At 38.4% G+C, this 17,761-nt stretch overlaps 1 protein-coding gene across 2 annotated transcripts in view; it reads left to right on the top strand.

Annotated features, from left to right (window-relative positions):
* Positions 1-2,009: 2,009 nt before the first annotated feature.
* Positions 2,010-17,761, top strand: part of LOC134810506 (MAM and LDL-receptor class A domain-containing protein 1-like) — a 52,689-nt gene continuing 36,937 nt past the window's right edge. Inside the window, exons 1-2 of one of the 2 annotated variants that reach the window (XR_010158740.1) lie at positions 2,622-2,738; positions 9,691-10,249. Coding sequence is in view for 1 of the 2 variants with exons in the window: in XM_063815125.1 (XP_063671195.1) it covers positions 2,724-2,738 (15 nt within the window). In the remaining variant the exon portion in view is untranslated. Of the gene's footprint in view, positions 2,739-9,690; positions 10,250-17,761 lie in introns of those variants that run through there. The other variant, XM_063815125.1, reaches the window with a different exon arrangement.

Below are 17,761 nucleotides of genomic sequence, written 5' to 3'. Positions count from 1 at the left end.
CATGCCAGATTTATTTTAGGTACTTGGGATATAGCAGTGAAAGGTCCTTGGGCTTTACATACAGTGGGAAAATAAATAATATGGAAAATGTTAAAGGCAACATATGTGATCCAGAAAATTATAGCAGGGTGAAGGAAATAGGAAACAATAGAAAAGTTAGGGACTTCTGGCTATAGTATTATATAGGGCTGTCAAGGATGCTATCTCTGATTAGCTTACACTGAAACAGAAACCCAGAAGACAGTAGAAGGCAGGTATGTTAATATCTGGGCAAGTATTGTAAGCAGAGGAAAAAGAAAATGCAAGGGCCCTGAGGCAGGATCATGTTTGGTATGTTTGAGGAATAGCTGTTCTGTTCCGTTGTGGCTGGAACAGAAGAAGGAGGGTGGGAGGGCGATGGAGAATGGTACATGATGGAGGTCAGATTATGTAGGGCCTTGTAGACTACAATGAAGACTTTGGCTTTGTTTTGGGTTGGTGGGGGACAAGGAAAGCTATTGGAATGTTTTAGTGACTTGATGTGACTTACTTTTTAATAGGACCATTTGGGCTGCTCAGCCCATGATGTTTAAAAATGCAATCAGGTCACTTCCACTGTTTAAAACCTTTCAATGGATTCTGGTTGTACTTAGAATAAAATCTAAGCTCCCTTAGCTATTATTATTATATTATTATTAAAATTGACGTCCTTTATAACAGCAGTCTAATTCCTTCCTAATATGTACCTCACTAGTAACTATTATTATTATTGCTTGTTTATAATCTGTCTCCTCTACTTGAAAATATGTAGCCTGGGGATCTTGTGGATTTCCATACTAAATCATCCCAAGGCCACTTTGCTTTTGAGCTCTCTCTCTCTCTCTCTCTCTCTGTGTGTGTGTGTGTGTGTGTGTGTGTGTGTGTGTGTGTGTGTGTGTGTTTTGATATCTTCTGTAATTTTTTTTCCCCTGATCTCGCTGATTGTTATATTTGGTCAGTGACTGACCTCTAGCAATGATGGTGCCAGGGCAACTTTGTTGTTGAACTGTATGTTAAGGTTTGTTTTGGCTTGTTGGTTATATCAGTACTTATCAAATGAATTATCTGGGAAGAGAGGAGAGGATCTTATTAAAATACAGGTTCTTATTCGGTAGGCCTTGGGTGGGCCTTGAGGTTCTGCATTTCTTTCTTTCTCTTTCTTTCTTTTTCTTTCTATTTCTTTCTTTCTCTTTCTTTTTCTTTCTCTTTCTTTCTTTCCCTTTCTTTCTTTCTTTCCTTCCTTCCTTTCTTTCTTTCCTTCCTTCCTTCCTTTCCTTCCTTCCTTCCTTCCTTCCTTCCTTCCTTCAGACAGAGTCTCACTCTGTAGCCAAGGCTGGAGTGCTGTGATGCCATCTTAGCTCACTGCACCCTCTGCCTCCCAGGTTCAAGCAATTCTCCCACCTCAGCCTCCGGAGTAGCTGGGACTACAGGGGTGCACCACCATGCTCAGCTAATTTTTGTATTTTTAGTAGAAATAGGGTTTCAACACATTGGCCAGCCTGGTCTCGAACTCTGGAGCTCAAGTGATCTGCCCACCTCAGCCTCCCAAAGTGCTGGGATTTTAGGTGGAGCCACCATGCCCAGCTGAGGTTCTGCATTTCTATCAAGCTTGCAGGTGATGCCCATGCTGCCAGCCCTTTGAGTAACAAGGGGGCTTTATTACCGAGCTTGGCTGAACATTGGGATCATCTGTGGAGCTTTAAAACTACTAATGCTGGGCTCTCAACCCCAGAGATTGCAATATCATCTGTCTAGAATGCAGTTTGAGTACTAGGATTTTGAAAAGCTTCATAAGTGATTCTATTTTGTAGAAATATTGAGAACTACTAGATTGGATGATATTGAATCCAATTTTAAAACAAGGTGTAGCAATAAATGTTCTTCAGCCCTGTGTTGCTGACTTTTTAGAAAGTCAGTTTTGTAGCTCTAGAAAGAATCTGGCTGCATCCATGGATGACCTCCAGATCTCTGCTTAGCATGGCTGGGTAATTTCTCCAATGTCTCCAGCACATGCTGTCACTTAACAGCAGAAAGAGAATTCCTACTTTCAGGAGAAAAGTCATTCCTGAAGATTACAGTTAAAATATGCCTACAGATGATGAGGTTGTAGTAAATCAGTCCCCTTGCTCTCTGAGCTTGTTCTAAGTTACAGGAAGCAGAAGAAGCAGAGAAGCACTCCATTTCTTTTTTCTTGTAATCTCTAGCATGTTCATATGCATAGTTTCTGAGTCAGTAGCAAACTAAGAACTTCTTGTGTGATTCAAGCTAACCCCTCGATTATCAGAAGCAGATGTTTCAAACGACTGAAGATCAGTGAGGCATATCCTATTTACAGGTTAATAATTGACTACTAGATGCAGGTGCACCAAATGGTCTTAGAGACATTAGATAGGAGAGACAATGTCAGTGCTCCCCCTACCCTGCCTCCCCTAATCTAAAGCCTACTCTGTTTCTTTTATCAAGTGATTGGCTGTATGTTAACAGAGCCTGGGGCACTTTCCTGTTGAAATGCCTTTAATCCCAAGCAACTGGATTGATTTTTTTTTGGATGGTTTAGATTGGACGACTGATTATTGGACAGAATGGCATCTTGTCTACACCTGCGGTTTCCTGCATTATCAGGAAGATCAAGGCAGCTGGTGGAATCATTCTAACAGCCAGCCACTGCCCTGGAGGACCAGGGGGAGAGTTTGGAGTGAAGTTTAATGTTGCCAATGGAGGTATGTGGTTCAGCATATGCCTTAATAATCACGATTTCTTTCCTCTTATATTATTATAGTCTCACAGTGACCCTTTGATGATAGACAAGCAAGGTGCAGAGGACCTAGCTCAGAAAAATTTAGTGAGGTGCCCAAAGTGACCCAACAAAGAAGTGGCATGAAGGGCTCATGAACCCATTTGGGTGGTCTCTTGGTCCCCTGTACTCTTCAGCATAAACTATTGAATAGTTGATGCTTATCTGATATGGAAGGACTCTGAATTTTAACATTAAAACATACCCTGAAGGTCGTTGTCTAAATGACAATGACCCTCATTTTACACATGAACAAATCAAAGGCCTGAGAGGCTGAGTTACTGCTGAAGGCCACAGGGTTGATCAGGGTCAGATTAATGATTTTTAGCCCAAATCCTGGGCTCTCTTTTTCCTACAGTGTTGACTTTCTCTCAAAATCATAGAATTGTTTCACTTTTTCTTATATTCACAGCAATTTATAGTTTGGGGGTCCTTAGTGGAGGGGGTGGGATATATGTATGGAGTAATTTTCTTTTAAAAATTGAACACACAAAAAAATAGGGAGAATAAGAAATAGATAACATGTACTCATTATCTTGTTTTTCTATTTTGCTTATCTTTTTTTTCTGAAGAATTTTAAAGCAAATTATAGCACAAGAACATTTCACACCCAAATATTTTTGTATGCATCTCTTAAAAAGAAAGACACATTGCTGCATGACCGTGCTAACATACCTAACAATAATAACATTAATTCTCCAATATCACCTGAAAACTAATCTATAGTCAAATTTTTCAATAATCCCCAAAATATTATTATTTATAGCTGTTTTATTCAAATCAGGATACATCTAAGGATGCCATGCATTTGCTTGGCAAGTCTCTTAAATCTCTTTTAATCTAGAACGCTGAGTTTGCATGAATGTGGGTAGGAGCCAAATTTTAACCAGCAACAGTTACCATTATAAATTATTCCTCATCCCAGGCAAAGCAGTGCATTCTGAAGGGAAAACTTATTATCTATCCCTCCTTGTAGACGTTTTACACGTTATCCAAACAAGAAAGTGTATTCATGTTGAATATTTAAAAAACAATATTGTAACCACAAAGCAGAAAACTAAACCACCAAACCACAAAGGTAGACAACAATAGAGGAAGAAGAGAACAAATTATCTACAAAGTAACCAGAAAACAATTAGCAAAATGGCAGGAGTAAGTCTTTTACTATCAATAATAACCTTGCTGGTACATGGGCTAAACTGTCCAATCAAAAGATATAGAATGGCTGAGTGGATCAACAACAAGATCCAACTAGATGCTGCCTACAAGAGACCCATTTTTAAACTTTAAGAATAGGCATATATTGAAAGTAAAGGGATAGAAGGAGATATTCCATGAAAACAGACAGTTACCAAAAGAGAGCAGGGGTGCCTATACTTATATCAGATAAAACAGACTTCCAGTAAAAAGCTGTTCCAAGAGACAAAGAAGGTCATGATTTAATGATAAAGAGGTCATCTTATCAAGAGGACATAACAATTGTAAACATACATGCATCCAAAATTGAAGCACTTAAATATGTAAAGCAAATATTAGTGGACATGAAGGAAGAAATATACAGCAATATAACACTAATAGGGGACTTCAGTACTCCACTTGCAACAATGGAGAGATCAACCAGACAAAAAATTAACAAGACAACAATAAATTTGAACTATACTTCAGACCAAATGGACCTATCAGACCTACATACATCCAACAACAGCAGAATATACATTCTTCTCTAGCATACATAGAACATTCTCCAGGATAGACCATATGTTAGGCCACAAAATAAACCTTAACAAATTCAAAAAGATTGAAATCATGTCTAGTATTGTTTCCAACCACAGTAGTGTGAAGCTAAAAATCAATAACAGGAGGAATCTTGGAAAATTTACAAATATGTGGAAATTAAACAACATGCTTATGATGAACTAATGGGTCAAAGAAGAAATCAAGAGGGAAATTAAAAAATATTTTGAGATTAATGACAATGGAAACACAATGTATCAAAACCTACAGTATGCAGCAAAGTCAGTTCTAAGAGAGAAGTTTATAGCAATAAATGCCTAGATTAAAAAAGGAAAAAGATCTAAATAAGTAGACTAACACTATGCCCCAAGGAGCTAAAGAAAGAACAAACTAAACCCAAAGTGAGCAAAAGGAAGGAAATAATGAAGATCAGAACAGAAGCAAATAAAATGTAGTATAGTAAAACTATAGAAAATATAAATAAAATCAAAAGTTGGTTCTTTGAAAAAATAAAATCTACAAACTCCTAGCTAGATTCACTAAAAAAAGCAGACTCAAATAAATAAAATCAGAAATGAAAGTGGAGACATTGCAATAGATACCTCAGAAATAAAAATGGTCATAAGGGATTATTATGAACAATTTTATGCCAACAAATTGGAGGACCTAGAAGAAATGGATAACTTTGCTGCTACTCAGATACATTTTATTTCAAAAACATACACTAAGGTGTTGCTGTTGGATCTTTCCAAAAACGTATTCACACAGAACTTTCAATCACACTGAGCCATATTTGAACAATCTTTCAAGGTCAGCTCTGGCATAAGCTAACATTATACCATTTAACTCAGAAATTTCTTTAGTATTTGATTAATGGGTTTATGTTTGATATGTAATGTAATTTTCTAATGCTAAATCAAGTGGTAATTTTGTTAGTCAAGTTGATTTAGTGGCTTGGGAAGAAAGCTTTTAATGTTCCCCTAATTTTTCTTACCTTTGACATGATCCTTCACATGTCTTATTTTGCTTAGTGATTTTTCTTTTCTTTTTTTTTTTTTTTTGAGACAGGGTCTTACTGTACCACCCAGGCTTGAGTGCAGTGGTGCGATCACAGCTCATTGCAGCTTTGACCTCCCAGACTCAAGCTATTCTTCCACCTCAGCCTCCCAAGTAGCTGGTACTACAGGCACATGCCACCAAACTTGGCTAATTTTTGTATTTTTTGTAGAGACAGAGTTTTGCCAAATTCTCAGGCTGGTCTGGAATTTCTGGGCTCAAGTAATCCTGCCTTGGCCTCCCAACATGCTGATATTACAGACATAAGCCACAGTACCTGGCCAGTTTTCTTTTTTAAAAAATCTCTTGGTTATTAATTTGAAGCCTTCCTTTTCATAGCTGTGCTCCTTAATTGGGAGCAAATATGAATGGACCACAACTTAGCCAATTTTCTATATACGATCTTTGCCATCCTAATTTAAAGGAATATTAATTCTTTCTTTTCCTCTTTCATTCCACAAACCTGTATTGACTACATCTAAGTTCTAAATGGTGCACTGGATGTTGAAAAAGTTGATGATGAGCAAGAACAAAATTCCTCCTTTCAGGAGACTTACAGTTCAATATGGGAAATATAATTTGTTAAAATATAAAAGTGCAATTGTGTTACATGCTGTACGAAGTACATGTTGACATGTGAGTATATAATAAATGGGCTGGAGACCAGAGGATTGCCAAAGAGAATGGGCCTCCTGCTGAGATGAAAAGTTGAACAGGGATTAGTTGGCGAAAGTGGAGGGACGATCCTTTCTAGGCAGGAGGAAGAACATGCACAGAATCTCTGAGGTGTGATGCAACAAAGTCTATATAAAAAACTGAAGAAAGGTCTAATGTGGCTTAAATACAGAAGCTAGTAGGAGAGGAGTTGAAAAGAGGCTGGAGAAGTAGAAAGTGTCTGCATTCTGCAGGAACTTATATTGTATAAAAAGAATTTCCCTTTATTCTAAGTGCAATGTGAGTCATAGAACCCCACCCCTGAGGACTTTTGCAGTTTAAATAGCAATCTTGAGTAGTTTTCAAGTTTTTATTTTTTATAATTCTTCAGAATTCCTTTATTAAATAAACTCTTACATGAAACTTGAGATGGATGCATAGGTGGGTGGGCAGATGGATGGATGTATGGGTGGATGTTTGGATGAATGGGTGGGTGAATGGATGGGTTGGTGGGAGGGAGGGAGGTAAAACAATGGGAACAGTGTAGTTAAGCAGACACACCCTAGAGCCAGACTACAAAGGCTCGAATCCTTGCCTTGTCATTTACTAGCTGTGTGACCTTGAGTAGTCACTTAGACATTCAGCACTTCAGTTTCTCATCTGATGATGGGCATAGAAGTTGAAACCCATGTCATAGGAATATTGTGACTACTGCATGAGTGAATGCGAAGCATTTATGATGGCACCTGGGGCAGTGGGTACTCTGTAAATGTTTCCTATTATTATTATTATTTGAGACGGAGCCTCACTCTGTTGCCAGGCTGGAGTGCAGTGGGGCAATCTTGGCTCATGCAACCTCCACCTCCCAGGTTCAGGTGATTCTCCTGCCTCAGCCTCCCAAGTAGCTGGGACTACAGGCACACACCACCATGCCCAGCTAATTTTTGTATTTTTAGTAGAGAGAGGGTTTCACCATGTTGGCCAGGATTGTCTCGATCTCCTGACCTTGTGATCCAACCCCCTTGGCTTCCCAAAGTGCTGAGATTACAGGCGTGAGCCACTGCACCCAGCCTCCTGTTATTATTATTACTGCTGACTGAAGCTGGGGAGAATCTCCCCTGTCCCGACCAGTGCAATTCCTGAGACATCAGAGCTCCTGGGAAACATTGCTTTTAGGCCACTTAACTAGTTCCTTTTCTTATTTAATGGAGCAGATAATGAGGCCCAGAGAGAAGATATCACTTGCCCAGGCTCACACAAAGCCAGATTTTGAACCCAGGTCTCCTGGCTCTTGGGCTTTGTGATTCTCAGAGATCTTTCTGCATGTGATGAAAATCAAGGCAGTACATGAGGAATTTGAGAAGGTCCAGCAACCTGTGGCTCTAACCTTGACTGAGCTGCTCTCTCTGCTCCTGGACCCCTCCAGGATGGGTCCAGAGGCCTTCTGCTAATGAAGTAGCAACTCAAACTCTCTTCTGGAGTGGCGATGGAGGTGGATGAAGGCAGTGAGCTATGAGCTTAGTTCACACTTGGACCATGTCTTAAGAGCATAGGATACAAGGTGTGACCTGCAGTACATGCAAAGTGCGGTGATTAATTCACAGATAAGCCTTGTCAGCTTCCCCTCATACCCTCCCTCTCACTCTTGCTCTGACATATTAGAGCAACTGTCTCTCTCCTCTCCAGAAAGATAGGCAATCACAGGCAGTGGTGCCCCTCTGATATTTATGTGGGATCTCCAAGGTGATGGAGGAGAGAGGCCTTTAGTTTGTATCAAAACCAGAAGAACTGTTTATCTTCTATCAGGTGACAACCCTTCATTCCTTTACTTAACACATTGATTAGCATCTGCTATGTGGCCATGTGCTAGGCAGGGCCACTTTCTGAGTCCTGTGAAGTCAGTTGCATAGTGTCCTGCACTTGAAAGTGCCCCACATTCGGTTTAACACTCTGCTGTCACATTAATAACGATATCTCTACACTTCTGTTTTGTCAGCGAAGTCCTGTAGGACAAGGGGGCATGCACAGGAGCAGAGGAGCCACATGTGATGTGTGTGGCCGCCATTCCCTGCCGCCCCATTCACATAATCTTCTCCATGCCTCTGGGGAGCCATGCTGTGGGATGTGCAGGAAACTCAGCATGCTGTGAGTAGAGGCAGGGTTGTTAGTCAGTGACTGAGTGAGCGGGGCACTAACCAACTGGAGAGGCCTCACTTTCCACTGAAACCAGAATGTGCTTGTACACAGAAAGAAGGCAATGACATTTGAAGAGACACAAATGACTGAGGAGCTCTGTTGTATCCTCTTATTGGAGTTACTTCCCTGTGCTAACCGACCCCCGTGTTGAGATGACATGAAAGGAAATGGCAGGACACTATGGCCACAGTGCCCTGAGGGTGCCCAATCTCGTCTCAGAAGCTAAGCAGGGCCTGGCCTCGTTAGTACTTGTATGGAACAAGAAAAGGGGAAGAGAGAGCAGCCTATAGCTCCTGTCCTTTCAGTCCTTCCTTAGTGTCCATGATCCCAAGGTAGGGAGTGTTGCTGGTGTGTGTGGGTGTCAGGAAGTGAGATAGAAAGAGCTGAGCTAGTTTTGTGCAGCGTATCTACTGTTTTAGCAAGAATGAAATACATACACATGGATGAGCTATGGAATGTGAACTGTGTAATTGTGTTGATTCTACATATGAGGTCAATGCTAATATTTTCATTTATACCTTGCATCCTACAATATAAAAACAAATGTTAAAAAGTCACGATAATTTAAATTTATTTTTTATTTTATTTTATCTTATTTTTTTTAGATGGAGTCTCGCTCTGTCACCCAGGCTGGAGTGCAATGGCATAATCTTGTCTCACTGCAACCTCTGCCTCCCACATTCAAGCCATTCTCCTGCCTCAGTCTCCCGAGTAGCTGGGATTACAGGCATCCGCCACCATGCCCAGCTAATTTTTTGTATTTTTAGTAGAGATGGGGTTTCACTATGTTGTCCAGGCTTGTCTCGAACTCCTGACCTCATGATCCGCCCACCTCAGCCTCTCAAAGTGCTGGGACTACATGCGTGAGCCATTGCACCCAGCCTTAAATTTGTTTTTTAACTTAGCATGACATTAAATAGCAAATAAAAATACCATGACAAGTCAAGTGAGAGAGAACACAGAAGAAAGGAAAACACTGTATGTTTGAGCACCTTCAATGACACTTTTTCCTGCTCTTTGAACAGAAGCACTGCATTTTCATTTTGCCCTGGGCCTCATGTTACGTAGCTGCTCCTGGTGTTAGGTACCCGGACGCACCACAAACGAAACAGATTCGTTCCCCACAGAGCTTATTAGTCTAGTGAGAGAAACATACTTTGAATAGTCCCAGAAATACATCATTATAAGATAAGTCTATGAAAGAAGTGTAGAGCATTCCTATTCTTGTCTCTGAACAGGGCAGACTTCTTGGAGGAAGTGAAATTTGAACTGCGATGTGAAGAATGAGCAGGAGTTAGTGAGGTGAAGATGAGAGAAGGAGTGTTGCAAACACAGGTCAGTCTGTGCAAAGGCCCTGAGACACAAGGAGCCTAGAACCACGGCTCGAAGACAACTGTCTGGCTGGGGCATGGCTCGTCTTACAGATCACATTAAGGAACAAATAATTATGTTAAGAGTTATGGGCTGCCATTAAGGATTTGGATAAGAGAGTCTTACAATCACATCTGTGTTTTCGAAAGGCCTGACACTGATTGGTACATGGAGTACAGCCTGAAGGGAACAAGACTTGTTAGAAAGGAAGCTATTGGCTGGGTGTGGTGGCTCGCGCCTGTAATCCCAGCACTTTGGGAGGCTGAGGTGGGCAGATTACTTGAGGCCAGGAGTTCGAGATCAGCCTGGCCAACACGGTGAAACCCCGTCTCTACTAAAAATACAAAAATTAGCGGGTTGTGGTGGTGAGCACCTATAATCCCAGCTGCTTGGGAGGCTGAGGCAGGAGAATTGCTTGAACCTGGGAGGCTGAGGTTGCAGTGAGCCTAGACTGCGCCACTGCACTCCAGCCTAGGTGACAGAGACTTCCTTTCCAAAATTAAAAAAAAGAAAGAAAGAAAGAAGAAAGACAGAAAGGAGGCTATTGCAGTAATGCAAGTGAGAGACCATGGTGGCTTAGGCAATGGTGGAGATGGAGGAATTTGGGGGAATTGATTGGGTTCAAGAAATAGGCAGGAGGAAACACGATGGATTGGGTGGGAGTAGGGAAACAGATGAGAAGAGGTATCAGGAAAGCTGCCTAGGTTTCTGGTCTGTGCCACTGTGTGGATGATGAGAGAATGTGTCAGCGGTGGAGGCCAAGGTCTGAAAGTGGAGGGGGTAAGAGTGAGAGAGAAAATTGTAAGTTTACCTTTATGTTCAGCTGAGGTCCTTTCGAAACATACAAGCAGCAGTATGAAGAATTCCATTGATATATTTGTCCGGAGCCCAGAGTGACGTTTAAATAAGAAGAAATAAACTCGCTAGTAAAAATTGCAGACACACAAAAGGCTTGAACAGGCACTTCACAAAATAGATTTTCCAAATGACCAATAAACACATAAGTACTCAACATCATTAGCCATTAGAAAAATGCAAGTTAAAACCACAATGAGATACCATTTCACACTAGAATGACTAAAATTTTAAAAGACTGACAATGCTAAATGTTCCCAGGATGCAGAACAACCAAAACCCTCATATATTATGGGGGACATGGAAAATTGTACAACTCCTTTGGAAAACAGGTAGTTTCTACAGAATTTCAATATATACATACGATACAACTCAGCCATTGCATTCCTATTTACCCAACAGAAATAAAATCATTTGTCTACTGAAAACTTTGCAAAATAATGTTCATTGCGGCTGTAGCCATTATAACCCTCAAACGGAAACAACCCAATGTGCATGGATTGTGAATAGATGACAAATGGTGGTCCATCTATACAATGGAATATTGTTCTTCAACAGAAACAAACTACAGGTCCATGTAACAACATGATGAGTGAAAGAAGTCAGATGTAAAAAAGTACATATGTATGATGCAATTTATACGACACTCTAGGCAAAACTAATCCTTAGTGATGAAATCAGATCTGAGGTTGCCTGGGGCAGAGATGGGGGTAGCTGACTGCAAGGAGGTGTGGGGAGGGTTGTGAATTTTGGGGAGTGATGGAGCTGCTCTGTATCTCAATTGTGATGTGGTTACACAACTGTATGCATTTGTCAAAACTCACAGAACTACACTCTAAAACGTATACATTTTACTGCATGTAAATCTTACCTTAATTAAAAATTAAAAAAATTGAAGATGTGGATTTAGGTAAGATTCACTAAGTGATAAAGATAGAGTTGAGTTACAAGAGAATTGTTATCTCCATCTTGCATGGGAGAAAAATGAAGCTCAGAGAAGTGAAGTGGCTTCCCAAGATCACACAGCTACTAAGTAGCACAGCTGGGGCTCAAAGCCAGAGCCATGTGATCAGATGGCCCATATTCTTTTTGTTCCCTACCATCAACCAAGCTCAGGCCCATGGCTAAGCATGATGGCCAAGCAGGGAGGAGGGTCAGCTCCTCTTCAAGGAAGAAAACAGCATGCTGTTCTTTATATATGTAAATGATGTTCTGTTCCTCACCCATCACCACTAACCCTAACCCTAACCCTATAATATATATATATTATATATATATATATAATTCACTTGTTTGTTTTTAGACACATAGGTTGATTCCATATCTGATTATTAGAAATAGTGCTACAGTAAACATAAGAGTGCAGATATTTTTCAAACACAATGATTTCATTTCCTATGGATATATACCCAGTAGTGGGATTGCTGGGTTATGTGATCGAATGATTGGTTTTTTTTGTTTTTTTTTTTTTATTTTTTAGCAAACTTCTATAAAGTTTTGCTTAATGGTTGTACTAGTTTACAATCCCATCAACAGTGTGTAAGTGTTCCCTTTTCTCCACTTCCTTGCCAACTCTTGTTATCTTTTACCTTTTTGGTAATAGCCATTCTAATGGGTGAACTGGTATGTCATTGTGGTTTTGATTTGCATTTCCCTGATGGTTAGTGATGTTGAACATGATTTTATTATATATTCGTCTTGACCATTTCTATATTTTCTCTTGTGGCATGTCTTTTAGTTTATTTTGTCCTTTTTTTTTTTTTTGAGAAGGAGTCTTGCTCTGTTGCCCAAGCTGGAGTGCAGTGGTGCAATCGGGGCTCACGGCAACCTCCATCTCCCTGGTTCAAGCAATTCCCCTGCCTCAGCCTGCTGAGTAGCTGGGGTTACAGGCACACGCCATCATGTTTGGCTAAATTTTTATATTTTTAGTAGAGAAATGATTTCACCATATTGGTCAGGCTGGTCTCAAACTCCTGACCTCAGGCAATCCACCTGCCTCAGCCTCCCAGTTTTGCCCATTTTTAAATAAGTTATTTATGTTTTTGCTGTTGAGTTGTTTAAGTTTCTTATATAATCTGGGCATTAACTCCTTAGCAGATGTATAGTTTGCAAATATTGTATCCCATTCTGTAAGTTGTTTTTGCACTCTGTTAAGTTTCCTTTGCTGTGCAAAAGCATTTTAGTTTGATGAAACCCCATTTATCTATTTTTGCTTTTGTTGCCTGTGCTTTTGACGTCTCATTTAAAAAATCCTTGTACAACCCAAAGTTATAGAGAATTTCCCACATGTTATCTTCTAGTAGTTTTTCATAGTTTTCAATCTTACCTTTAGGTCTTTAATCGCATTTGAGTTGATTTTTGTATAAGGTAAAACATAGGGGTCTAATTTCATTATCCCACATTAGATATCCAATCTTCTCAGTACCATTTAATGAAGAGACTGTCTTTACCCCTGTGTGTGCTCTTGACTCCTTTTTTGAAAATCAGTTGACTTTAGGTATGAGAATTTATTTCTGAGCTGTATATTCTCTTCCATTGGTCTATGTGTTTGCTTTATGGCAGTGCCATGCTGTTTTGCTTACTATGGCTTTGTAGTATATTTTGAAGTCAGGTAGTGTGGTGCCTCCAGCTTTGTTATTTTTGCACAGGATTGCTTTGGTTATTTGGGGTCTTTTCTGGTTTCATACAAATTTTAGGGTATTTTTTTCTATTTCTCTGAAGAATTTCATTGGTATTTTGATAGGGATTGCATTGAATCTGTAGGACATTTTGTTAGTATGGTCATTTCAATAGTATCAGTTCTTCCATTCCATGAGTATATAATGTCCATTTTTTGTGTATCATAAATTTTTCCATCACTGTGTTATAGTTTTCATTGTAGAGATCTTTCACGACCTTGATTACATTTATCTGCAGATTTCTTGGTAGCTATTGTAAATGGAATTCCTTTCTTGATGACTTTTTCAGATAGTTCACTATTAGTGTATAGAAACACCACTGAATTTTCGGTGTTGATTTTGTATACTACAACTTTACTGAATTTATTTATTATTTCTAGTAGTTTTTGGTCAAGTCTTTAGGGTTCTCACTCTATATAAGTATATATAGAAAGAACCCTAAAGAGAGAGAGATCATATATATCTATATGATCATATATATAGATGTATACATATGTATGTGAGATCACATTTTCTACAAACAGAAACAATCTGACTTCCTTCTTTCCAGTTTGGATCCCTCTTATTTATTTCTTTTGTCGAATTGCTCTGGCTCTGACCTCCAGTACTATGCTAAATAGAAGTGGTAGAAGTTGACATCCTTGTCTTCCTCCATATCATAGAGGAAAAGCATTTAACTATTCACCATAAATAAGATGTTAGCTGTGGGTTTGTCACATATGGCCTTTACTGCGTTGAGGTACACTCCTATACCTACTTTCTTGACAGTTTTTATCATAAAGGAATGTTGACTTTTGTCAAGTGTTCTTTTTGCATCTGTTGAAATGATCACATGGTTTTTGTTTTTCTTTCTATTGTGGTGGTGTATCATATTTACTGATTTGTGCATGTTAAGCCATCCTTTCATCCCTGGGATGAATCCCACTTGATTATAGTGAATACTCTTTTTAGTGTGCTGTCGAAGTCAGTTCACTTGTATCTTGTTGAGAATTTTTGTATCTATGTTCTTCAGGAATATTGGCCTGATATTTTCATTTTGTGCATGTGTTTGTCTGGTTTTAGAATCAGGATATTGCGAGCCTCATAAGATGAGTATGGAAGTATTCCTTCCTCGTTACTTTTGTGGAAAAGTTTGTGGAGAATTGGTAGTTATTCTTTAACTGTTTGGTAGAATTCAGCAGTGAAGACATCAGGTCCTGGGTGTTGGTTGTTGTTGTTGTTGTTTTGATGGAAGATGTTTTATATCATTATTGATGTGTTCAGATGTTATATTTCCTCACAATTTAATCTTGGTAGTTGTATGTGTGCAGAAATTTATTCATTTTATTCTACGTTATCAAATTTGTTGGCATATAGTTATGAGTAATGTCTTACAATCCCTTATATTTCTGTGGTGTATCAGTTGTAATGTCTCCTTTTTCATCTTTTATTTATTTGAATTTTCTCTCTTTTTGTCTTAGTTTAGCTAAAAGTTTGTCAGTTTTACCTTTACACTTTGTCTTATTTATCTTTTGAAATATTTTTTAGTGTCTGTTTCATTTATATCTGCGGTGAGCTTTATTATTTCCTTCCTTCTACCAATTTTGGGTTTAGTTTGTTTTTGATGTTCTAGTTACTTGAAGTGTATAATTTTCCTTTGTGATTTGAAAATCTTTCTTCTTTTTTGGTGTAGGCTTTTATTGCTATAAATTTCCCTCTTAGAACTGCTTTTGCTACGTTCCATAGGTTTGGGTATGTTGGATTTTCATTCTTACTTGTCTCAGTGACTTTTGAAATTTTCCTATTAATGTCTTAATGAGACCTATTGATTTCTTGGGTGCATGCTATTTAATTTCCATGTTTTTATAAAATTTCCAAGGGCTTTCCTGTTGTTGATTTCTGGCTTTATATCACTGTAATCAGAAAAGATACTTCATATGATATCTGTCTTCTTAAGTTTATTAAGACTTATTATGTGTCATAATGTATGATTGGTCCTAGAGAATGTTTGGTGTACAGTTGAGAATAATTTGTATTCTGCAGCTGTTGGATGATGTATTTGTCTGTTTTCATACTGCTGATAAAGACATACCCGAGACTGGGTAATTTACAGAGAAAAAGAGGTTTAGTGGACTCATAGTTCCACGTGGCTGGGGAGGTCTCCCAATCATGATGGAAGGCGAAAGGCACATCTTACATGGTAGCAAACAAAATAGAATTGAGAACCAAGTGAAAGGGTTCCCCCTTATAAAACCATCAGATCGTGTTAGACGTATTCACTACCACAAGAACACTATGGGGGAAACTGCCCCCATGATTCAATTATCTCCCACTGATTCCCTCCCACAACATGTATGAATTATGGGAGCTATAATCAAGATGAGATTTGGGTGGGGATATACAGCCAAACCATATCAGGTGAGATCTTCTTTACCTGCTAGGTCCATTTGGTCTATGGTATAGTTTGAGTCTGTCATTTTTTGGTTGATTTTCTCTTCATATAATCTGTCCATTTTTAAAGTGGAGTGTTGAAATTTCCTACTAATATTGTATTGCAGCCTATCTCTACCTTTAAATCTAATATTTGCTTTATATATCTGGTTGTTCTGGTGTTGGGTACATATATAGTTACACCTAAGTGATATATATGTTATGTCCTCTTATTGAATTGGGCCTTTTATCATTTCATTATACAGTGACATTCTTTTTTATATAGTTTTTTTATTTAAAGCTTTTTAAAATATGACATGACTGTGGCTACTCCTGCTTGCTTTTCATTTGTTTGCATAAAATATATTTTTCCATCTCTTCACTTTCAGTCTATTTGTCTTTAATAGTGAGGTAAGTATCATGTAGGCAGCATATAGGTGGGTTTTGCTATCTGAATCCATTTATCCACTTTATATCTTTTAATTAGAGTTTAATCCACTTCTATTCAAGTTTATTACTGATAAATTAGGACTTCCTTCTACCATTTCATTAGTTGTTTTTTAGATTACTTGTTCACTTCTTCCTTTCTTATTCTTTATCTCTCTAGTTTGGTGGTTTTCTGTGGTGCTAAGCTTTGTTTCTTTTCCCTTTTTGTGTGTGTGTGTGTGTATCTGCTGTAATTTATTTCTTTCTGGTTAGTGAAACTAACATACAGAGTCCTGTATTTGTAACAGACTATTTTACACTGATAACAACTTAACTTCTGTCACATAAAAATACTCTTGACTTCTCCCCCCCCACACACAATTTATATTTTTGTTACCTTACATTGCATCTTTATGAATGGTAGACTCCATGGAACATAGGATCTATGTCACAACTAAATAAATTATTTAATGGCAGCATTAAAGCAGCCCAAAGAATGTGAAAAACTGGTGTGGGTGTATTTAACTTTTTAAAAACTATGTTTCATAATGTTTTCATTAAAAAGTCTTTATCAGTTTGCTAATGCCTAATTTTTACAACCAGCCACCATAGATTTTACAGGATAAATATATTATTTCAGTAGTAATTGAAGCAGAATTTTTGTTGCTCTTCTTACCCTTAGAGATTGTGTATTATCCTCAGACGTAATTCTTTGATTTTTTTTCTTTTCATGTTGTTACACATAGTTACCAACAATCAATGTGAGAATAACCTTTGAATATTTTCAAGCATTAAGATTTGTTTATACAGCTGCACAATTAGACAACCAACACTCTTGGGTCTTTACCTCTCAGCATACACCTGATTATTAACTTAAAGGTATGATGGGAAAAGTATCAATTTTTCTTGGTCACCTAGATTTAGAAATATGTAATAACCATAAGCTTGGGTCTGCTTCTTCAGAAGCCTAGGAAGTGGAGTGATGGTTCTCTGAAGAGGCTGGAAACAAAGTATGTGTTTCCAGAAGGCTTAATAGAATATGTTGAGACATAGGCCATTAACACAAAAGTGAAAGAAATGCAAAAAAAAGTATGAAAGTAAGGATTTGAGAAGGGAAATTTTATTTTTAAGTCTAAGATTCCTATGAATTATATGAAAGTAAATGTCCTATCCTTAAAATTAGCCAAAGGAAGCACTTTACTTATCAATATGATATGACTTTTCATACTCTTATCTAAAGATATCCTAAACTAAGATTCAGTTTTCTAAGAAAAGACCTTTTACTCATGCTTTAAAGCATGTTAGAGGATTCCTACCACATCACATCATGTTGTTTACATGTATGATTTAAACTGCATTTATTCTTCAACTCACTGGTTCCTTAGGCTTCTTATCTTTCCTTGCACGCTTAGATAATTTTATGTAAAATTGATTTTTAGAAGTTTAGTTGCTGGGCGTAGTGGCTGTCACCTGTAAACCCAGTACTTTGGGAATTCAAGGCAGGTGGATTTCTTGAGTCTTGGAGTTTGAGGCCTGCCTGGGAAATATGACAAACCCCATTTGTACAAAA

The sequence above is a fragment of the Pan troglodytes genome, chromosome 6 (assembly GCF_028858775.2).
Source record: "Pan troglodytes isolate AG18354 chromosome 6, NHGRI_mPanTro3-v2.0_pri, whole genome shotgun sequence".
Taxonomy (NCBI): Eukaryota; Metazoa; Chordata; class Mammalia; order Primates; family Hominidae; genus Pan; species Pan troglodytes.
This window is presented reverse-complemented; position numbering and strand designations above follow the sequence as displayed.